A 23110-nucleotide genomic window follows, 5' to 3' on the forward strand; every position below is an offset into this window, starting at 1 on the left:
TAAAATCAGATTTAAATAATTGGCAAATATCAACTGCTCATGGAAAGGCTAAGCTAATATAATAAAAATGACAATTGTACCTAAATTAAACTACTTATTTAGTACCCTATGAATCAAAATTCCAAAAAATTAATGAGTTAGAAAAAAATTATAAGTAAATTCATATGGAGAAATAAAAATTCAAGAATTTCCAGAGATTTAATGAAAAAAGTACAAAAGAAGGTGGCTTAGCCCTACCAGATCTAAAATTACATTATAAAGCATCAGTCATCAAAACTGTCTGGTATTGGATAAGAAATAGAATGGTGGGTCAGTGGAATAGACTAGGTTTAAAAGAGATAGCAGGAAATGATTATTAGTAATCTGCTATTTGATAAACCCAAAGAGTGCAGCTTTTGGGTTAAAACTCTCTCTTTGATAAAAAACTGTTGGGAAAATTGGAAGTTAGTATGGAAGAAACTTAGATTAGACCAACACTTCATACCCCATACCAAGCAAGATAAGATAAAAAAATGGATACAGGATTTAGACATAAAAGACAATATTATAAGCAAACTAGGAGATCAAGGAATTGTTACCTGTCAGATCTATGGAAAGGGAAGCAGTTTATGACCAAGGAAGAGATGGAGAACATCATTAAAGACAAACTAGATGATTTTGATTACATTAAATTAAAAAGCTTTTGCACAGACAAGACCACTGTAACCAAGATCAAATGAAACATAGTAAACTGGGAAACAATTTTTACAACTAATATTTCAGACAACAGACTCATTTCTAAAATATATTATAGGGGTGACTAGGTGGCGTAGTGGATAAAGCACCGGCCCTGGAGTCAGGAGTACCTGGGTTCAAATCCAGTCTCAGACACTTAATAATTACCTAGCTGTGTGGCCTTAGGCAAGCCATTTAACCCCCTTTGCCTTACAAAAAAAATAATAAAATAAAATATATTATATAGAGAACTGAGTCGAATTTATAAAAAACAAAACAAAACAAGCCATTCCCCAATTGACAAATGGTCAAAGGATATAGAAAGGCAATTTACAGATAAGGAAATCAAAGCAATCCATAGTCATATGAAAAATTGCTCTAAATCACTACTTATTAGAGAAATACAAATTTAAAACACCTGTGAGGTACCCACTCACATCTCTCAGACTGACCAATATGACCAGAAAAGACAATGATCAATGGAAGGGATGTGGGAAATCTGGGACACTAATACATTGTTGATGTAGCTGTGAATTCATTCAACCTTCCTGGAGAGCAATTTGGAATTATGCCCAAAGGGCAATAAAAATGTGCATACCCTTTGATCCAACAAATACCACTACTGGGTCTATACCCTGAAGAGATCATGAAAAAGGGTAAAAGCTTCACTTGTACTATTCATAGCAGCTCTGTTTGTGATGGCAAAGAATTGGAAATTGAGTGAATGTCCATCAAATGGGGAATGGCTTAATAAACTGTGGTATATGAATGTGATGGAACACTATTGTTCTATTAGAAATCAGAAGGGATGGAATTCAGAGAAGTCTGGAAGGATTTGCATGAATTGATGCTGAGGGAGATGAGCAGAATCAGAACACTGTACACCATAACAGGGGTTGATGATCGACCTTAATGGATTTGCTCATTCCATCAGTGCAACAATCAGGGATAATTTTGGGGTATCTGCAATGGAGAATACCATTTGTATCCAGAGAAAGAATTGTGGAGTTTGAACAAAGATCCTTTGATTTAAAAAAAAAAACCTGTTATCTTATTATGTAATTTTGCTATCTCATATATTTTTTCCTTGAGGATATGATTTCTTTCTCAACACATTTAATTTAGATCAATTTATAGCATGGGAACAATGTAAAGACTATCAGACTGCCTTCTGTGAGGGGGGGGGAAGTGAGATTGGGGGGGGAATTGTAAATTTCAAAAAGAAATAAATAGAAATAAAAAAAAATAATCCTAAAATCCCCCCTTTCAACCATAATCTATTGGCTCTTCACCACTCCCTCCTACACATGTCTGGTTGACAAAGGAGGAGCACAATGTAGGGTTGATTTGGTTCATGAAGGGGTCAAGATGGGGCAAAAAAGAAATAGTTAATGCATGGCTTGGTCCACCACTACTACTAGGTAATATTAGTATACCTCCTTATCAATTTAGTATTCCACTCTCCATAATGGTGCTTTCTAACATTTTCCTCATATCTTTCATAGCTTCCCTCCCTCCCCAGCTCTCTCAGCTGAGAACTTTATCTTAAATTTTACAGAAAAAAAATGAATCTATTCATCAAGGGCTTCTTTTTCTTCTCTATGCCTCATCTTCTAACTCTCAGGGGTCTTTCAGTATTTAGATACTAGGTCATGACTCCCCTATCCTTGATCCTTCTATTGCTATTATCATTCAGTTTTTCTAGAATTCCTCAAAAAGGCGGTTTACAGTAAGTACCTCCACATTAATCCTTTGTCATATAACTTTGACTATTATTCCACTGAAATTGTTCCCTTCAAAGTATTGGAAGGACTATCTCAGAAAAGGCAAGAAGAGACCTTTTCTCTAATCTCATTTTTCTTGACTTCTCTGAAGCCTTTGACAATGATACTCATTCTTCCTTCTTGATAATCTTTTTTTCCTAGATTTTTCAGGACATTCTCATCTGGTTCTCTTCCTTCTTATCTGAGCACTCCTCTATTTTTTGCTGAATTTTCTTTCAGATCATATCCTCTAATCATAGGTGTCACACAAGGTTCTGTCCTTGGCCCTCTTCTCTTTTCCATCCATACTACTTCACAACTCCCATAGATTTAATTAGCATTTATTTTAATTAGCAAGATTTAATTTGCATTATTTGATTTAAATATGCTGGTATTTCTCAGATCTACCTATTCTGTCCTATACACTCTGCTGAGATCTAAACTCACATTTATCTTCAACTGCCTTTCAGACTTCTTGAACTGCATGTGAAGTAGACATATTAAAGCCAGCAAGTTCAAAATGTAACTCAATTATCTTTCCTCCTAAATTTTCCCCACCTCCTGCTTTTCTTTTACTGTAGAAGGCAACACCATGCTCCCAGTCCCTCAGGCTCACAATCTGGGATGTACCCTTTATTGTCCCTCCCCACTTCCAGTCCCCATATTAATCTACATTCTATAGTTAAAGGAAAAATGGAATATTTTTGAATAAATATTGTATTTTGTCAAAAGCTTTATCTCTCTTATTGATATAACCATGTGGTTTTGATTGTTATCAATGTTATCTACTATATTTTGTATTCCTGATAATGGATTTGCCTTGATTTCCTGGCATAGATTCTACCTAATTATAATATATATACTCTTAGATGTGTTGCTATATAGCCTCTTTGCTAATATTTTGTCAATTTTCTTTCTGTACAGTTAAAATGCTTGTTCTGGAATAAAGAAGACCTTAGTTCAAACCCTATTCCCTAGCTGTGTGTCCATGAATAATTATCTAACTTCTGTCTTCCTTAGTTTCCTCAACTCTAAAAGTGAATAATAATTTTACCAATCTCACAGGGTTGTTATAAGTATCAAATGAGATTATATTTGTCAAATGAATAGCTTACTTTCTGCCATACAGAAAGTGCTTAAGAAATGTTGACTTCCTTCCATTTTTACCTCTGATTTCTCTTTCCCTGTTTTAGGCATATAGAACATTATAAAAGAATTTAGAAGAAACCCTTTCCTCCCAATTTTTGCAATGAACTTTTATAATATTAGATTTAATTATTCCATGGATTATTGATAGGATTCACTAGTAAATTCATTTGCTTGCCACATGGTCCAGAATAAAGAAGAACTGAGTTCAAATTCAGTCTCAGACACTTATTAGTTGTATAACTAATGGACAGGTTACTAAATCTCTGTCTCATACTCCTCATCTGTATAATGAAGATAGCCACCCATCTGGTATCTGGAACATAGTAAGTGCTTTATAAATGTTAGCTGTTACTATTTTTTTTAATTTAAGGCAATGGGGTTAAGTGACTTTGCGCAAGTCACACAGCTAGGCAATCATTATGTGTCTGAGGTCACATTTGAACTCAGGTCCTCCTGACTCCAGGACCGGTGCTATCCATTTGTGCCACCTAGCTGTCCCCTGTGTTACTATTAAGATTATTACTATTATCATCTCCTATTTTCTCCCTTTGCAATTGATTTATGGCTTATATGGTATCTTTTTCTGAGATTACATTATTTAAATTCTCTTTTCTGTTAATCCAAATATTTTATATTTTTCTAGATAGTCATACAGTTCACTTAAAATTGTTATCTTATTGGCATATGAATTAGGGGAAAGAATTTATAACATATTAAGTGAAGATTTATTGTTATTTCTTTCTTTTTCATTTTTGAAAACAATTCTTTCTTTCCTTTAAACAATTTTGATGGTGATATTTGTCCTTCATTCTCAAAAACACCATGCCAACAAGGAGATGTTGCCATGATAAGCACATGAATTGTATTTGAATGAGAGGGTGCTATGCTAAGTCACCAACCTCACTTTCTCTTCCAGAGCCATCTGGATCCAGTGACTAGATATAAATTGGGAAGACTGGAGATGGCCCTGGATGTAAGGCAGTCAGGGTTAAGTCTTACAGCTAATAAGTTTCAAGTGTTTGAGAATGGATTTGAACCCCAGCCTCCTGACTCCAAGACCAGTGCTTTGTACCACCTAGCTGCCCCAATTTTACTAGATAATGATTTGCCTGTTTTATTTTTAAAATCTCATTTTGCTTACCCTTTAAATTTCTTTTTTTGCTTTTAATTTTCTTAAGTTTTTTAGAATTTCTATTTTTAGTGTTTATTTGAAATTTTTAAAGTTGTTTATTAAGATTTTTTTTTTAGAATTCCACCTGATGCTTTTATTTATTCTTTCTGGGTTTTTTTGTTTTTTTAGATTTTTGCAAGGCAGATGGGGTTAAGTGGATTGCCCAAGGCCACACAGCTAGGTAATTATTAAATGTCTGAGATCGGATTTGAACCCAGGTACTCCTGAATCCAGGGTCGGTGCTTTATCCACTACGCCACCTAGCTGCCCCTCTTTCTCTTTTTCTTAATGAATATTCCCTCAGAATGTTTGTATCCCCAGAGTTTTGATATATAGTCACATCATTGTTATTTTCATTGCTAATTTATTTTATCTGTCTTTTTACCCATGACTTTTTTTAGAACTAAGTTATTTACTTTCTAATTAATTTTAATGCTCTATTCAATGATACTTAATTGTATACCTTTTATGTTTGGTTTTTATGTTTTAATTGCATGGAAAATTTTTGTAAATGTACCACACACAGCTGAGAAATATCTCTATATAAAGAGAAAACATTGTGTGTGTGCGGGTGGTATACATGTGCATATGTGTATATTTATATATTCTTTTGTCTTCCCAGTCAATAAGGACCAGGGGAACTATCATTTCTCACTTTATAAAAATTCTAATCAGGCTGTTAATGTCTTTCCTGTTTATCTTTTGAGTAAATTTGTCTGAGTCTGAGAGGGATACTTTGAAATTCTCAATTATTATTGTTTTACTGAGTATTTCTTCCTCTAAATTAATTTGATTCCTTATTCTTCTGGTCTCAACTGCCTTACAATTTACTAACTTGGTTTGCTCATGTATAAACTGGATCTATGACTACTTCTTTACCTGTGATATAGTGAAAAATCTGAATTGTGATCTATAATTGTGAGCTATAAGTCCTTAAAGAAAAGTATTTATGACCCAGATCCAGGTTCAGAGTGACACCGCTTCTGGTTGTCTCCTGTTACTACTTCCTACAAGGTTCCTAGTCTCCTACTATTTGCTCTAGTATACAGATACAGTATATAGTTGCCAGACTTATTCATGTATCTCATCTATCTCTATCTATTTATAACTCTCAAAATAAAAATCTTCAATGGGCATAAGCCTCTCACTGTTTCCTTATGCTGGATAAGGAAAATGTCTTATTGTGGTTTCCTTCATGGATTTCCTTATCTGATTTCCTCTGAAACTTGTCCTGGATTTTTATTGTAGTGGAGAACTGTGGTATACTGCTTCCTTCTAGTACACCATCTTTCCTGATCTACTTCTTTCAATATTTAGATACTGTGCCATTTGGTGCATATATATTAAGTAACAATATTAGTTTATTTTCTATTGTACATTTTAAGCATGCTGGAGTTTTGGGGTTATCTCTTTTAATCATGTTGATTTTTAATGTTGCCTTATCTGAAATCATGTTTGATAGTTTCCCTTTTTGAATTCATCTGCAGCATAACAGATTTTGAACCATTCTTTATTTTAATATAATATAAACTCTGAGAATATTCATTCCCACTTCCATACTCACAGATAAATCTCCCTATTAGGTTCCTAAGGAGTACCTTGAAGGAGTTGGTGGTGCTTATCATTAATGCAATTGACTCAAGACCCTAATTATGAGCTTCCCCTAAATTATTAGGTGAGAATCATTTAATCAGATTGACAAGAATTTTTAAGAAAGGACTAAGGTCACATAGTAAACACAACTGTGTGTATATGCTTGTATGTCTTCAATACTCCTTCATATAAATGTGAGGTTAATATTAGTCCATTTATTTCAACCATTCTTCCATATTTATATATTCTATATAGTCTAATTTTGAAATAGAACCAAAGTGGATTAAAAATGCATATTTCCCAGGGGCTGCTAGGTGGTACAGTGGATAGAGCACCAGCCCTGGAGTCAGGAGTACCTGCGTTCAAATCTGGCTTCAGACACTTAATAATTACCTAGCTGTGTGGCCTTGGGCAAGTCACTTAACCCCACTGCCTAGCAAAAGCTAAAAAAATGCATATTTCTGATGACTTGCACTTGTGCAAGAAAACATTGAATTCACTGTTTTTATCTTAGATAATGCAAATGGACAATGGACAATGAAGTGGCACCAGCATTGCATAGTAGATTGAAATGGATTGAATTTGTTATATTTTCAGTGCTTTCAATGACTTCAAGCATTTTGCTATAAGAAAAATTCATATCTTTAACCCAATATTCTTCTGATGGTGCTACATAACTTTGAATGATCCCAGAATTGTTGTTGAGTTGTTTTTCAGTTATGTCCAAGTCTTTGTGATCCCATTTGGGGTTTTCTTGGCAGAGGTACTAAAGTGTTTTTTTCCTGTTCATTTTACTAATGAGGAACTGAGAAACTGATCTCTTGCCCAGGGTCACACAGCTAGTAAGTGTTTAAGACTGGATTTTAATTCAGGTCTTTTTGACTCCAAGCACCAGCATTTTGATTCCATGTTGTATCCTCCAGCAGATTAGACCTTCTCTCACTTATCTTCAATCTCTTCCTATCTCCAGTTTCCTTTCTGTTTACAAACATCTGCCTGTGTCCTTGTTCCGCAAAAAATCCTCACTTGATCTAGCCATCCCTGCTATTGTCCCACATCTCTCTGGTCTTTCATAATTAAACTCCAAGATCATATATAATACGTGCTCCCACTTCCATTCTTCTCACTCTCCTAACTCTCTAGAATCTTTTTTCAGGCTTCCTCATTCAATCAAAACTGCTTTATTCATATTCTAGTGATCATTTAATTTCCAATTTTGCCAGCCTTTTCTCAATCCTCATCCTTCTTTGCCATCTTTACTCCCTCTGACACTTTCTACCACTCTTGGTACCTAGTCCATATCCTACCTGTTTTACTGCTTCTCAGTCTCCTCATCTAAGTCATATCTATTAACTGGGAGTCTTCCATCAAGCTCTATATCTGGATCCTCTAATCTCCCTAGAAAAAAATGCTATTTCATTTGCTGATCTTATAAGTTCCCATATACTTATTTATCATCTCTGTGCTGATTGATCATTCTCATCTACTTATCAAGTCTTTAGCCTCTTTGCTGACCTCTACTCTTTCATCTCAGCTGTGTGGTATAAATTTAGAGTTTGATGATGTGTAGACATTTTAAACTCAACATGTACTAAACTGAATTCATTTTCCTTTCCCCTAAATCCTCTCATATTCTTAATTTTATTAATAGTGCTGTGTGTAGGGGTAGCTAGGTGGTACAGTGAATAGAGCACCAGCCCTGGAGTCAGGAGGTCATGAGTTCAAATCTGACATCTTACTAATTACCTAGCTGTGTGACCTTGGGCAAGTCACTTAATCCCATTGCCTTGCAAAAACCTAAAAAAAAATAGTCCCAGTCATCCTGAAAACCTCAATTCTATCAACTCCTCATTCTCTCTCACTCCTATTTGTTGAATTAATCTGATACCAAGGCTCATTGATCATTACATTTTTAATTTCATTAAATCTTTAATATATAACTCTTTCTGTCCTTTGAAACTGCCTGGGATAGACCTTCATTACTTCATCCAGGTAGTCTCTCTTCTTCAAGTGTCTCCTTCCTCCATTTAGCTGTTGAAGTGATATTATTAAAGTATAAGTTGTAACAGGTAACCTCACCCTTGCCCCTCATACAATAAAATTCACTGACTCCCTATTACCTCCATGATCAAATAGATCTTTTTTTGTGCATGTGGGGGGGTATTCAAAGTCCTACATAACCTGCCCCTTATCCCTCACCCTTTTCAGTCTTCTTCCATCCAATTTTCCCTTCTCCCACGTACTCAGTGGCCAGTAACAGTGACCTTCTTCTATTCCTTGAATAAGACACTGCATTTCCAAATTTGGGATATTTTCACTGGATGCTTCCCATGTCTGGATTGATTTCCTTCCTCAATACCCTCTCCTGGTTTCCCTGGTTTCCCTGGTTTCCTTCAAATCTTAGTCAAATCTCACCTTCTACAGGAACTCTTTTTTTTGATTCCTTCTTAATTCTAGTGCTTTCATTCTTTATATTGTAAGTTTCTTGACAGTAGAATTTTGTCTTCTGCCTTTATCCTTACACAGTGCTTGGCTTATAGTAGGTACTTAATAAGTGTTTATTGATTGAATATTCTAGTCTGTATACATTTCCTGACTTCTGTTTGCTTGGATGAATGAATTTATTTGCAATTTATTATTTGTGATTGTTCTTTGTGTAATTAGTATTTCATGGTGAGGAATTGAGCCTTTCAATAAACGTTTTACACCTTACTCTTTAAAGGATGTATATATATATATATATATATATATGTATGTATATATATATATATATATATGAAATAGATATATTTAATTCTAGTCCAGTACTACCTTTCTGAGGAAAGTAGACTAGACAATTTGGTGATTCATTCTCCTATTCCCCTCCAGGTAGTTAATAATATCTCCCTTGAAGAAAGATTCCTGAGTTATTTATCAAAACTTAACCAGAAACCATACTTAGAAATACACAAAATGTATAAGGGCAATAGGCACACTTTATACATGGAATAATAGTTGAAGCCTAGGTTAAATACAAAGAGAACTTCCTAACTCATTTCTATCTTCCTAGCCAGAATGATAGCATCCAGTGCCAAAGTCATGTACCTTTACTATCTTACCAATAGGGGTTCCCACTCCATAACCTTTGGAATCAATGAGTCCTCCAATTTGGGTAAGGTTGCAGTTTCTCTGAGTCACATATTCAATACTAGTGGACTCCATCAGTAGAGCATAGTCAGTGGTGAGCACACGTTGGATACCTTCATCATTGTTTTTTACCAAGGCTGTCTGTTGTCTGCTGTTCATGAAAGCCCACATTTTCTCATAAGTAGATATCTTTGATTTCTGTAAGGAGAAAAAGAATGTAGCAGTAGAAACATAATAGAGAAAATATTTCTACTTTTTTCAAACTTATTTATCTCATCTTTTGTAAGTCAGGGACCCTAGGTACAAGGTAATGATTTATTTTTAGATTTTTCAAGGCAATGGGGTTAAGTGGCTTGCCCAAGGCCACACAGCTAGGTAATTATTAAGTGTCTGAGGTCGGATTTGAACCCAGGTACTCCTGACTCCAAGGCCGGTGCTCTATTCACTGCACCACCTAGCTGCCCCTAAGGTGATTTTTAAACAGAGGAATTGAAATAAATATTAAAGAAAAGAGATGAATTTTTTTTTATTTAATTGTTTGTATAATTGCTTCAATTTCCTTTCTTTACTTTGGTTAGATAGAGGAAAAGATTCTTGAATAAAACAGCACATGCCTAATTGAAAGTGAGGTACCATGATCTTCTGGAACAACAACTTATTCACAGATTCTTGACCAAGGATTGAAGGTATCTAATAAGACCTTGTAAAATGTATTTGGCTTAGTATTTTATCAAAAAGGTTTTGAAATGGAAAGGAAAATGATATGGATTAATTTGATATAATCACCAAGCTATATATCCTGAAGAATTGCATAGCAGAAGAATAGCAATAACAAGATGCTTTGAAATTCCAGTAAGTATTGTTCAGTAAGTATTGTTTTAGAGTATATTTGGTGCTTCTTCTCAATTGTGAAGAATTGTAAACTATGGAATAAAATTCTATTAGTAAAACTGAATTTTTTGGTGTGTTAAGCAAGACCCTAGATTTGGGAGGAGTTATGTCTAAAAGGAATAATTGTTTTTTTTTTCTTCTTGTATTATTAGTGAAACATCTTGAGAAGTGAGGAAGGAGTAAGAAAATGAATAGGCTTAGTAGGATTTTGGGAATTTTGCCCACATGGCAGAAACATTTTCATTTTTGCTTGTCACTGAAAGAAAGAGTCAGACGGAAAGACAGAGATATACATAAGGATTGGCATAGAGACAGGTGGATGGTGCAGCAACCACTTCTACCCATCAGGACTGAAAGAGAGTAATGATGATCTTGATATTTTTCTCTCTGAGAGGGCTAATAAAGGAAAGTGCTCTGATTTCCTTTCTTAATTATCCAATGAAGCTCTAAGTACTCTACAATGCCTAATCCATCTGACTTCATTGCAGTTTAAATAATTGTTCTCATCTGCCTATTCTGCCACAATTAAGTCTTCTCAAGGACAGCTATCCTCCTAACTCACTGATGGGTTTGAGGCTTCAATTACCCTTAACTTGATTTAGCACATTTGTTAAGACAGTTTTACCAGGGTGTCGGCCACTGCACAGACGATAACTTTTTGGAGCCATAGGTGAGACAGGTGGATAAGAGATGAGCACCAAAAGTTGAAAAGGACTTGTTAAGCCCTCTTCTCAGAGGTTTGAACAAACATCCCATCCCCTTCAGAGAGTTACAAAAAGATGAAAGCACTGTAGTTACCAAAATATGAAAGTAATAAAGGGCCAGAGGTTTGTACCATTTCTTGGAGCCACCAAGAAATGAAAGAATATTATTAAAATTATTAATAATTATTCAGGGAAGCCTTGAGGAAATTGCATGAACTGATGTTGAGTGAGATGAGCAGAATCAGAAAAACACTGTACACCCTAACAGCAACATTGGGGTGATGATCAACCTTGATGGACTTGCTCATTCCATCAGTACAACAATCAGGGACAAGTTGGGACTGTCTGCAAAGGAGAGTACTATCTGTATCCAGATAAAGAACTGTAAAGAACCATGGAGTTGAAACCAAAGTTCAAGGACTATTTCCTTTAATTTAGAAAAAAACCCAGATATCTTATTGTCTTCTCTTGCTATCTCTTATACTTTTTGTTTCTTCCTTAAGGATATGTTTTCTCTCTTATCACACTCAATTTGGATCAATGTACAACATGAAAACAAAGTGAAGACTGACAAATTGCTTTCTGTGGGGTGGGGGTGGGGTAGGGAAGTAAGATTGGGGGAAAAATTGTAAAACTCAAAATATTTAATAAAAATTATTAAAATTATTAATGTTTTAAAAAATCTTCCAAATTAGGACAAACCTGAATCTAATTCTCTCCTCATTGGGAGTTAAATGTAATTGTGGAGGTCTGATGAGGTGAGTGAAGGAACTTATGATGCTAAATCACCTGCCTTTTCATTATTTCTCTATCTCAACATGCACATAGAAATCTATAGGATTGGAGTTGAATACAGGGACCTACCTCATAAAAGAAGATGTGGAGGACTGTGCTAGGATGGCATTGCCTACATTACAAGGGTGCGGAATTCCTCTTCACTTTAAACAAGTCCTCAACTTACACCTGGCTACAATGATAATAGGATTCTAATCCAGTCTGGAACTTTGTGTACTATGGTAAATTTCTTGAGCTCTCTCATTCAACTGAAATTGCTTTCTCCAAAGTTCTCTAATGGTTCCAAAAATCACAAATCCAATGGACTGTTCTCAATCCTCATTCTTCTTGACTTTTCCTTGCAATTTTTCAAACTGGAACTACCTTCTTCTTGATACTCTCTTTTCTAGATTTTTCCTCTGTCCTTTGCTCACTACTCTCTACTGAATTACCTACCTATATGACCAATCTTTTTCAGTCTCTTTAGCTGGTTTTACTTTCAGTTCATACCCTCTCTCTCTTTTCCTCTCCCTAATTAATATTTTACTTGGCGATCTCATCATTAACTCCAATGGATTTTACAGTTTGTTGTTGTTCACTCATTTCAGTTTTCTGACCAAGATAATGGAGCAGTTTGCTATTTCCTTCTCCTTCTCATTTTTGCATGAAGTAAATACAGTTAAATGAATTGCCCAGGATCCCACATCTACTAAGTGTCTGAAACCAGATTAGAACTGAAGATGAGTCTTCCTGACTCCTGCCTAGAACTCTTTCCACTGTGTCACCAACCTATTTATCTCACCTAATTCCTGAAAGTCTGCAGTCTTGCACCTCCAATTACCTATTAGAAATCTTGAACTGCATGTCTTATAGATATCTTAAACTCAACATATGCAAAACTGAACTTATTATCTCACGCCCTCTTTCTTTCTAAATTTCCTATTAAAAATTTTACCCCTGGGAAAGACCCACATGTACAAAAACATTTAGAGCAACTTTTTTTGGAGTGACATACAATTGGAAATTGATGGAATGTCCATCACTGGGAAATGGCTGATCAAATTGTGGTATATGAACATGATGAAATACTATTGCTCTATAAGACATCATTAGCAGGAAGACTTCAGAAAAGCCTGAGAAAACTTGCATGAACTGATGCTGAGTGAAGTGAACAGAAGCAGGAGAATATTGTACACATTAAAAACAACATTGTGTGATGATTCACTATGATGGACTTAGCTCTTCTCAGCAGTCTAGTAATCAAAGACAATTCTAAAAGACTTGTTAGGGAAAGCTATCTGCATCCAGAAGAAACAAAAAACAAAAACTATAGACTCTGAATGCAAACCAAAGAATGCTATTGCCACTCCTTAAAATGCCTTTTATATTTTTTCTTTCTTTTTCATGTTTTTTCTTTTTTACCTTTGATTCTTCTTTCACAACATGACAAATATAGATCATGATTGTCCATATATAACATATATGAGATTGTTGGCTGTTGTGGGAAGGGGGATGGGAGGAAAGGAGGTAGAAAATATGCAGAGCTCAAAATCTTACAAAAAATGATTATTGAAAATCACCTTTGCATGTAATTGGAAAAAATTAAATTAAATAACATTAAAAATATAACCCTTGTTCCAAAGTCCATTGGCATGGGACTCTCTCTTTACTGGAAGAATTCAATGTCCCACCCTGTGAGGGACAGGGCAGAATTAGTGAGGCTTAGAGAGCTCTAGATTTTGCTAGTTCCTTTTGAGAATCTCCAAATGGGGGGATTCTCTTTGAATCCCCCTTTTGAATCCTTCAGAATAATATTCCTTTGGGACTATCAAAGCTTCAAATTTTTGAGCGTCTGAATCGGACTCTAACTTGGAGAGAGATGGAGGAGGCCTACCTCACTTCAGATGAGAACAGAAAAATTCCACATGTCTCTAATCTCAGTTTACTGCTCTAGAGACTTGGGGGAGCTTTGTGCTTTGGTGCAATTAAGAATACTCTCATAAATAATTCAGACCCTCATTATCTTATGTCATTATCTCCTTAAGTCTTTTTCTAGTCCAGTTCATCTTCCATTTATGGAAGCACAGATCTGATTATGTCACCTTCTAATTCAATTAACTCCACTGGCTCCCTCCAGGATCAAACACAAAATCCTCTGGCATTCAAGGTCCTCCGTTACCTATCTCCCTTCTTTCTAATTTTTTTTTAGGCTTTTGCAAGGCAAATGGGGTTAAGTGGCTTGCCCAAGGCCACACAGCTAGGTAATTATTAAGTGTCTGAGACCAGATTTGAACCCAGGTACTCCTGACTCCAGGGCTGGTGCTTTATCCACTGCGCCATCTAGCCGCCCCTCTAATTTTCTTTTACCATGTTCCTTACCCTGTACTCTGCAATCCAGTGACAATGACCTCTTAACCACAAGATATTTCCTCACATGAGACATTTCATCACACAAGATATTTCATCTCACAACTATGGACATTTTCATATTGTCTCAATGCCTGGAATTTCTTCCTTCCTTAGGTTCATTTCTTCTCCTCATTGGCTTCCTTCAAGTTCCAAGTAGAGTCCCACTTTGTATAAGAAGCCTTTCCTAATCCCTTCCCGGATATTAGTATCTTTAAATTTTTCCAGTTTATCCTATATCTAGGTTCAAATATCTTAGACTGTGAGATCCTGGAGGGCAGGGACTGATTTTTTTGTCATTCTTTGAATTCTTAGTACTTAGAATTGTATTTACTACATAGTAGACTGTCAGTAAATGCTTATTGAATAACTGACTGTTCTCAAGTTTGTAAATGGTTTACTTCTTTGCCATTCCTATTATTTCCTCCCTTTCCTGTCTGGATCTCTCTGTCTCAGTTCATTTCATGAGTCAAGGGGTGGATACTGAGAATTATGGAATAGATCCTATAAGAGATAAGAGGATTCCCTGGACAGCAGGGTTCTTGCTGAGAGGCACTAAAATCTAGCTATTTCTATGCTCAACCATGAAGGCAAAGAAGAAAATAAGTCAAAGACCAATGTCACTAGGTCTATCAAGTCCATAAAAGGGCTTGAACTTGTGAATTCAAATCCAGTCTGAGTATAGTTTTTTCTCTTTGAAAAAGCAGAATGTTTATTTCTTTGCTAAAGAAGCCAGAGACCTCATAACCTAAGTTAATACAATTTGTTAAAGATCGTCTCTATCCTTTTTTGATTTACATGATTTGGGGTAATCCTAAAGAGATTGGCCTTCTTTGCTTAATCTTAAATAGGATTTTAAAAAAATATATATTTATTAAGGTCACACAGCTAAGCAATTAAGTGTCTGAGGTCACATTTGAACTCAGGTCCTCCTAACTCTAGGGTCTGTGCTCTAGTCACTGCACCACCTAGCTGCCCTCAAATAGGATTTTTAAAGAAAATATTGCCATACTTCCTCATGCTTACATTCATGTGAAAACCACTTAAGTATCATGGAATTTCTGGAATTGATTTGGGGAATCTTGTCAAGTTCTTTGTAGAAGTTCTTTTCTTTTTCACCCTCTGCACATCGGCACATTAACTTCAATTAACCCAGAAGTGATAGTATTTTTGTTTGTTTATTTTCATGATGTCCATTTATGCTCACTACAGGGTGAGATGATTAGCAGATGAAATTTTGTTTCCTATTACCTTTGGCTTCACAATTGAAAGAATCCAAAAACCTACTCTCACCTTAGCTGCAGTTGTTTTTTAATAAGATTTCCTCTCTCCATTTATGCAAAGAATTTCTGTACTTATGGGATTCAGTGACTAAAATAGGAGAAAACTCAGCTAATTTTTGGACAAATTCTTCCAACTTAGATTAACTATTGTTTCATGTTTTTAAATGGTCTAATTTTTTTTTTTTTGGTATTCACTGTACTTTTTTTAAAAGCCATTCTGACATTTCACTGAAAGACAGAAAGGAGTTTAACACAAACCTCAAGATAATTTTATACATGTCTTTGTTTCATTGCCTGTCATGTCCAGAGAATTCTTCATTTAGTGATCAAGTTTAGCTGGTTGGTCCTCAGCATGAAGAGCTGATTGACAGGACTAGATTGGAAAATTTGCTAAACAAAGTTATCACTCTTTGTACATGATATGATGGTATACTTAGAGAATCCTAGAAAATCAACTGAAAAACTAGTTGAAATAATTTAACAAATTTAGCAAAGTTGCAGGATATAAAATAAACTGTGCTTCTATTATATCAACTCTTTCTTATCTACCCACATATGTGAGATAATTTTCCCCTATTTCTATTCTTTCCCTCCCTTCCCCCTCCCTTTTTCTCACTCTTCCATTCTTCTTTTGTTATCATCCTCACATGATATAATCATGCCCATGCTCTCTAAATAGATTCCCTCTAACAAATAATCCTAGTGATGAAAAACTTCTGAGGGGTTAAATGTTATCATTTTCTCACAAAGGATTGTAAATTCTTTAATCTCATTTAGTCCCTCTCAATCAAATTTACCTTTTTTATATTTCTCCTGACTCTTGTTTAAATTTAGTTCTGTTCTCTTCATGGAGAATATTTTAAAGTAATCTATTTCATAAATATCCATTCTCCCCTTATAAGATTATGCTCAATGTTGCTGGATATGTTATTCTTAATTTTGAACCAACTTCTCAGCTTTCTGCAATATCATATTTTGTTCCTTAACTTAAAAGTTGTTGTTCTTCAGTAGTTTCAGTCATGTATGACTTTTTGTGACCCCCCCCTCCCATTTGATGTTTTTTTGGCAAAGATATTGGAGTGGTTTGCCACTTCTTTCTCCATCCCATTTTATTGAAGAGATAAACAAGGTTAAGTGATTTACCCAGTGTCACACAGTATTGAGGATGAATTTGAAGTTTGGAAGATAAGTGTTCCTGACTTCAAGACTTCCACTGTGCCAACTGGATGTCCTCCATTAAAATGTTAACTGCTAAATTCTATGTGATTCTGAATGTGGCTCCTTTATTTTTGACTACTTGCAGTAATTTTCTCCTTTACCTTAAACTTTTGAATTTTGGCTATGATTTAAGAGGTACCTAGTGAATTCTTTCAATTTCGACTTTGTCTTCTGGTTCTAAGCTAACTGACTTGTTTCCTTTTATGATTTATAATTTCTTGAAATATAATGCCTAATATTTTTTCCTCAAGGCCCTTAGATAGTCCAATGATTCTTTTATTTTTAATTTATTTTTTTAAGGTTTTTCCAAGGCAAATGGGGTTAAGTGGCTTGCCCAAGGCCACACAAGCTAGGTAATTAAGTGTCTGAGACTGGATTTGAACCCAGGTACTCCTGACTCCAGGGCCGGTGCTTTATCCATTACGCCACCTAGCCACCCCCCCCCCCAAATGATTCTTAAATTATCTCTCCTTACCCTATTTTCCAACTTGGTTTTTTCTGTGAGATATTTCACATTTTCTTCAATTTTTTTTTTTTACTTTTGACTTGTCTTATTGTTTCTTTTTGTCTCATGGAATTATGACCTTCCACTTGGCAAACTACAATTTTCATGCAGTTATTTTGTTTCAGTGAGGTTTTCTAGCTCACTTACCATTTGATCAATTTTGATTTTAAAATATTTTTTCAGTATTTTTATTGCTTTTAAAAAGCTATTAATATTGTTTTCATAATATTTGCATAGCTCTAATTTCTTTCCTCAATTTATCCTCTACCATTCTTATTTGATTTTTCAAATCATTTTTTGCTCTTTTAAAAATTTTCCTTTCAACTTTCTGGAAATTGTTATTGACTTCTGCTTAATCTGTATTTCTTTCTTTGAGGTTCAGTTATCGGCTTTTTAAAACCATTGCTTTTTTTCTAATTGTGTCTTCAGCTTCTGTGACACCACAGTAGCTTTTTATGAGCAGATTCTTTTTCGTTTTTGTTTGCTAATTTTCCAAATGTACTTATTGACTTTGATCTTTATGTGGTATTTGATTCTGTTCACGTGACTTGAGTTTTCTGGCTTGAATTTCTGTTTTGTTTTGTTTTTTGTTCATTCCCTACTTTCACAGCTCATCCTGTATACTTGTAAATTTTTGGTACTTCCAAAATAGTGTGATCTGGGGAAAGGGCAGTTTACTGCCTTCTTGATTTGCAAATTCCTGATCTAATTCGGGTCTTTTGGATTATGTATGATTGAGTTTCTATAGCCTGCTGAGGCATTCCATCCACTGTTTGGCATACTAGAAGTTTCTATAGGTACTGAGCAACTGAAACATTGGCCTGTCCTTGATTTTGATCTTTTGCCCTGGGTTATTCCATTGTAGGTAGGTTTATGTATAGGATTATAGGTTAGAAATGAGATCTCTTCTCTTACAACTGAGACCTCAACCAGGATTGTGCTCTCTCTTCTCTGGAAATGTGATGCAGAGCTGGTAAATGAGTCACAGAGATGCCTGATGGCAGTCATTCCTGTATCCAGCACTAATATAGGAATCCTTGGGATCTTTTACTGCCGAGATGTTCAGTGCCTTTACCGTCTTTGGATGCTGGGCTTCTTGCCATTGTTTCTGCAGGTACACTCAGCTGGCATTTCCACTTGCTCTTCTGATGCTCTACTACACATTTGGCCAGCCACAGCAGGTCTGCAGACCATTTTCTGTCTTTCTGAGCTGCCCCAAGATGGAAAGATAACTCACTGTAACTCATTGCTTTCCTAATCAGAATTTGATTAGGCACATTTTCTACATTGTTATGGATTATAATGTATTGAGAGAGGTAGGCAAAAAATTCTGATTCTCATTTTGCCTAACTCCATTCTCTATTTTATTTTTTGGAGAGTCTCAGTTAAGGTTTTCCATCTTTTCCTCCTGCACTCTTATTTCAGTTCTAATTTCATATTATATCTCTTGCCTTTGAAATTGCCATTTTTATAATTCCTATGACAAAGTCAATTTCCCCCTCAGAGTTTTTGATTGTATTGTTGTGGAGTTATTCTCTATATTTACCTCTTGAGTTTATTTTAACCCATAATGTTTTTTCATTGTGTTTGGGGTGCTTGTAATTTTTTTTTGCTGCTTCCAAAATAATGTGATCCAGGAAAAGGTTTTTTGCATTACCTTCTTGGTTTGCACTCTGCAAATTCCTGACCTGGATCGGGTCTTTTGTATTATGTATGGCTAAGTTTCTATAAACTGCTGAAGCTATCTGATTACTTATATTTTTCTTTTGTATTATCACAGAGCTTACAGAATTTATGTCCATTTACTAGATCTTGAACTGATTTCCTTGATCTCTCTCTCTCTCTCTCTCTCTCTCTCTCTCTCTCTCTATACATATACATATATATATATGTATATGTATAGAGAGAGAGAGAGAGAGAGAGAGAGAGAGATGGGAATTCTTATAAGAAATGTGCATCATCAAGCAAAACAAATTTCCAAATTGACCATTTACAAAAATATCTTATTCTATTATTCTGTTAGTCTTGAGTCCACTTTCCATTCTTTTGCTTCATTTTTCTTCATTGTTGTTTCATCTGGGATCTTTTAAAAATATTTTTTATGATTTTCCTCTACAAGATTTCTTATTAATATCTTTTCCAGATATATGACTTTAATTGTATTGCCAAATGGTTAATGTGGGGCAAAGGCCAAGAGCACTGAGGGTTGGTTACCTGACTGCTCTGCTCTTCTGGATTGAATGGAGAAAGAGCAGTGTTTTGGGAGAGATACAGAGAGTGAAGAAGAGAGTGTACTGTTGGTCTACTTCCCTCCCCTATGGTATACGTTGAGGTCAGAAAATGGAAGATCATTAACTGGCTTCTATTACTTAGCTAAGGGAGGAATTTGAGAAGTATAAGTGTGAGTCTCTTCTTTGTGGATATTCCAGGCTGGGAAGATATGGAAGTAAGGAAGCAAAGTCCATCTTCTTCCTTGAGATATTAATGAAGATTTTCAGTGACCTTAAGGGCTTCAACTTTTCTCTTTTAATATTAGTTGTTCCTCAATTTTATCTCTTATTTTATCTAATCTAGAGTTAGAAATGAATTATTTCTTATGATTGCCCTATTTTGATCAACATTATTTTTTACATTACTTGGAGGTGACAATATATTGACAAAAAGCAGTGTGAGATGCTTGATTTTAAGTGATAAGATCTATTTCCAAATTTAGTTATGACAGTGCCTAATAAAACTATGCATGTCAATCCATTTAATGGACAATTAACAATTTATATGGATACATTTCTATAAAGTAGGCAATTGGTATTTCTCATTTGATACAGTATATCTTACCTTCCTGATGTATCATAATATGAACAAGCCATTCACTCCATTATTCTCTAAATCAAGGTATTCATTAAGAATGTTTTAAGCAGTTTTAACCCTACAGGCCCATGGGATCCTATTTATTTCTCTGACATGTAGAAGCAGTCACATCTCAACAAAAGAGATGTTTATCCTAACAATGGTATGGTTAGAGACCAATTTGCCAATATTTTTCTTTTATTCACATAGTACTTTAAGTACCTCTTGCATGCTAAATGGATTTGCCCTTCTTAGTCACTGCTTACTTCCTTACTTCTATTTTTCTGATTCCTTTCCCACCCTCCCCTGCTCCTAGCATGGACTATAGATTTTATTTTGAGTGGATTATTTATTTTTTCTTATTCATCCTATTAGATGGAGATTATTATCATGATCAGGGTCTAAGTTTTTCACCTATGAATTCCTAGATTCTCTGAATAGTTTAATTAATTAGAATTTATCAAATGAAAGAGATTAGCAATGAAACTGATTCCACAAATTTTATTCAGTGTAAAAAAAACATACATTGATAGGTATTTCAGAATCTTATATTACTTCCAGATCATCATTCTGAATTTTAATTATCATTATAGTATAAATTTTACATAGAAAATTTTGCTGAAATTTAGCAATTTGTGTCATACCTTGGATCATCTTATTCTTTTTTCCCTTAGGTTTTTTTTTTTTTTTTTTTTTTTTTTTTTGCGAGGCAATGGGGTTAAGTGGCTTGCCCCAAGGCCATACAGCTAGGTAATTATTAAGTGTCTGAGGTCAGATTTCAACTAAGGTCCTCCTGGCTCCAGGGCCGTTGCTCTATCCACTGTGCCACCTAGCAGCCCCCTAGATCATCTTATTCTTTAAAGAATTCTGAGATCCACTAGGTATACTTTGTGATTAGTCTCTCATAAGTAGAAGCATGAAATCACAAGATTACATACATTTAGTACTGTAAGAAAACTTAGAGGTCATTGGCTCAGACCTCCCCATTTTATAAAAAAGGAAATTTAAGTCAAAAGAGATTAAATGATTTGCTCAGGGTCATATAACTTGTAAAGATTTTAAATAGTATTTCTCTACAATAATATATAAAGATAATTTTCAAAATTAATTTTGTAGAAATTTTTGAGTTCCAATTTTCTCTCTCCTTCCCTAAGATGGTATACAATTTGATATAGATTATATTTATGTGGTCATGTTAAACATATATGAGACAACTTAAGATGGGAGAAACAGGCCAAAAGAGGAAAAAAAAACCATGAAAAAATAAAGTAAAAATAGAATGCTTTGGTCTACACTCAGATACTTTTAGTTCTTGCTCTGGACACAGCTAATATTTTTTTAAAAATTTTTTTTAATTTTAGGTTTTTACAAGGCAATGGGGTTAAGTGGCTTGCCCAAGGCCACACAGCTAGGTAATTATTAAGTGTCTGAGGCCAGATCTGAACTCAGGTACTCCATACTCCAGGGCCAGTGCTCTATCCACTGCGCCACCTAGCCGCCCCACAGCTAGTATTTTTCATCATGAATTCTTTGTAATTGTTTTGGATCATTGTATTCCTGAGAAGAGTTAAGTCATTTATAGTTGATTATCACACAGTATTGCTGATATTTTATACAATGTCATTCTGGTTCACTTCACTTTATAGCAGTTCATGTAAATCTTTCCAGTTGTTTCTGAAATTTACCTGGTCATCATTTCTTATAGCACAATAATATTCTATTACTTACTCAAGACTTACTCCAATTTTCCCAATTTATGAGCATCTCCTCAATTTCTAAACCTTTGTTCCCAAAAATAAGAGGTTGAAATTTTTTTTATATTTAAGTTCTTTCCCCTTTTTTTAATCATCTCTTTGGGATATAGAGCTAGTAGTGATTTTACTGGAACAGAGGGTAGGCACAGTCTGATAGTCCTTTGAGCATTTTTACAAACTGCTCTCCAGAATGGTTGGAAAAGTTCACAACTCTGCCATCAGCACATTAATGTCCCAGTTTTTCCACAAGTTCTCTAACATTTATCATTTTCCTTTTCTGCCATATCATTCAATCTGATAGGTGTCAGGTGTTTTCAAGAATTCTTAATATAACTATAATTATATAATGATAATGATAATGATAACTATATATATATATATATATATATATATATAGCTTTGAGTTCATCATCTGAAAATTGCCTGTTCATAACCTTTGACCATTTATAAATTGAGAAATGATTGTATTCTTATAAATTTGACTCAGTTCTCTATATTTTTGAGAAATGAGGTCTTTTTCAGAGATATTGTTTCCCACATTTCTGCTTTCTTTTTAATCTTGGTTGCATTGGTTTTACTTGTGCAGAGCCTTTTTAATTTAGCATGATCAAAATTATCTAGTTTATATTTTGCAATGCTCTCTATGTCTTGGAACAAAATTCTTCCTTTTTCCATAGATCTGACATTTTGATAAACTATTCCTTGCTCTCCTGATTTATTTATTGGTATCACCCTTTTGTTTAAGTCATATGTAGGAGGGGGCCAAGATGACGGAGAGAAGACAGGCACAGTTCTAAAGTCTCCTGATCTCTTCCCCATCTATTACATGAAACAAGCCAGGAGAGGAAAATCTACCTCAGGATTTGTCTCCCGCAGCAGCCTTGGCTGAGTACCGGCAGGTGAGTCTGGGCTCCCAGGGAAGATCAGCCAGACCAACAGCTGAATCGGAACCGGGAGTCTGAGGGCCCGAGAGCCGGACCTGCTGGATCAGCAGTGGGGCTGGATGAAGGGGGCTTAGGTCCGCGGGGAAGCAGAGGCGCTGGTGTTGGGGCTGTCCCCATGGAGCTTGGGGAAGGGGCTGCGGGGAGAGGTCTGGTGCAGGAGAGCTGCGGACACCATCCCTGGGCTCCTCAGGTCTGAGAAACTCTGAGCCCACGCCTCCATTGCACTGAGGCCTCCTCCCAAACAAATGCAAACTACTTCTGCCTCAGG

General features: G+C 35.2%; 1 protein-coding gene across 1 annotated transcript in view; it reads right to left on the reverse strand.

Moving 5' to 3' along the window:
• GRIK1 (glutamate ionotropic receptor kainate type subunit 1) overlaps positions 1-23110 on the reverse strand; it is a 164583-nt gene that overhangs the window by 13346 nt on the left and 128127 nt on the right. Inside the window, exon 15 of the mRNA XM_074213868.1 lies at positions 9489-9714. Coding sequence (XP_074069969.1) covers positions 9489-9714 — 226 coding nt within the window. The remainder of the gene's footprint in view (positions 1-9488; positions 9715-23110) is intronic.

Source organism: Macrotis lagotis, chromosome 1 (genome assembly GCF_037893015.1).
Source record: "Macrotis lagotis isolate mMagLag1 chromosome 1, bilby.v1.9.chrom.fasta, whole genome shotgun sequence".
Lineage (NCBI taxonomy): Eukaryota > Metazoa > Chordata > Mammalia > Peramelemorphia > Peramelidae > Macrotis > Macrotis lagotis.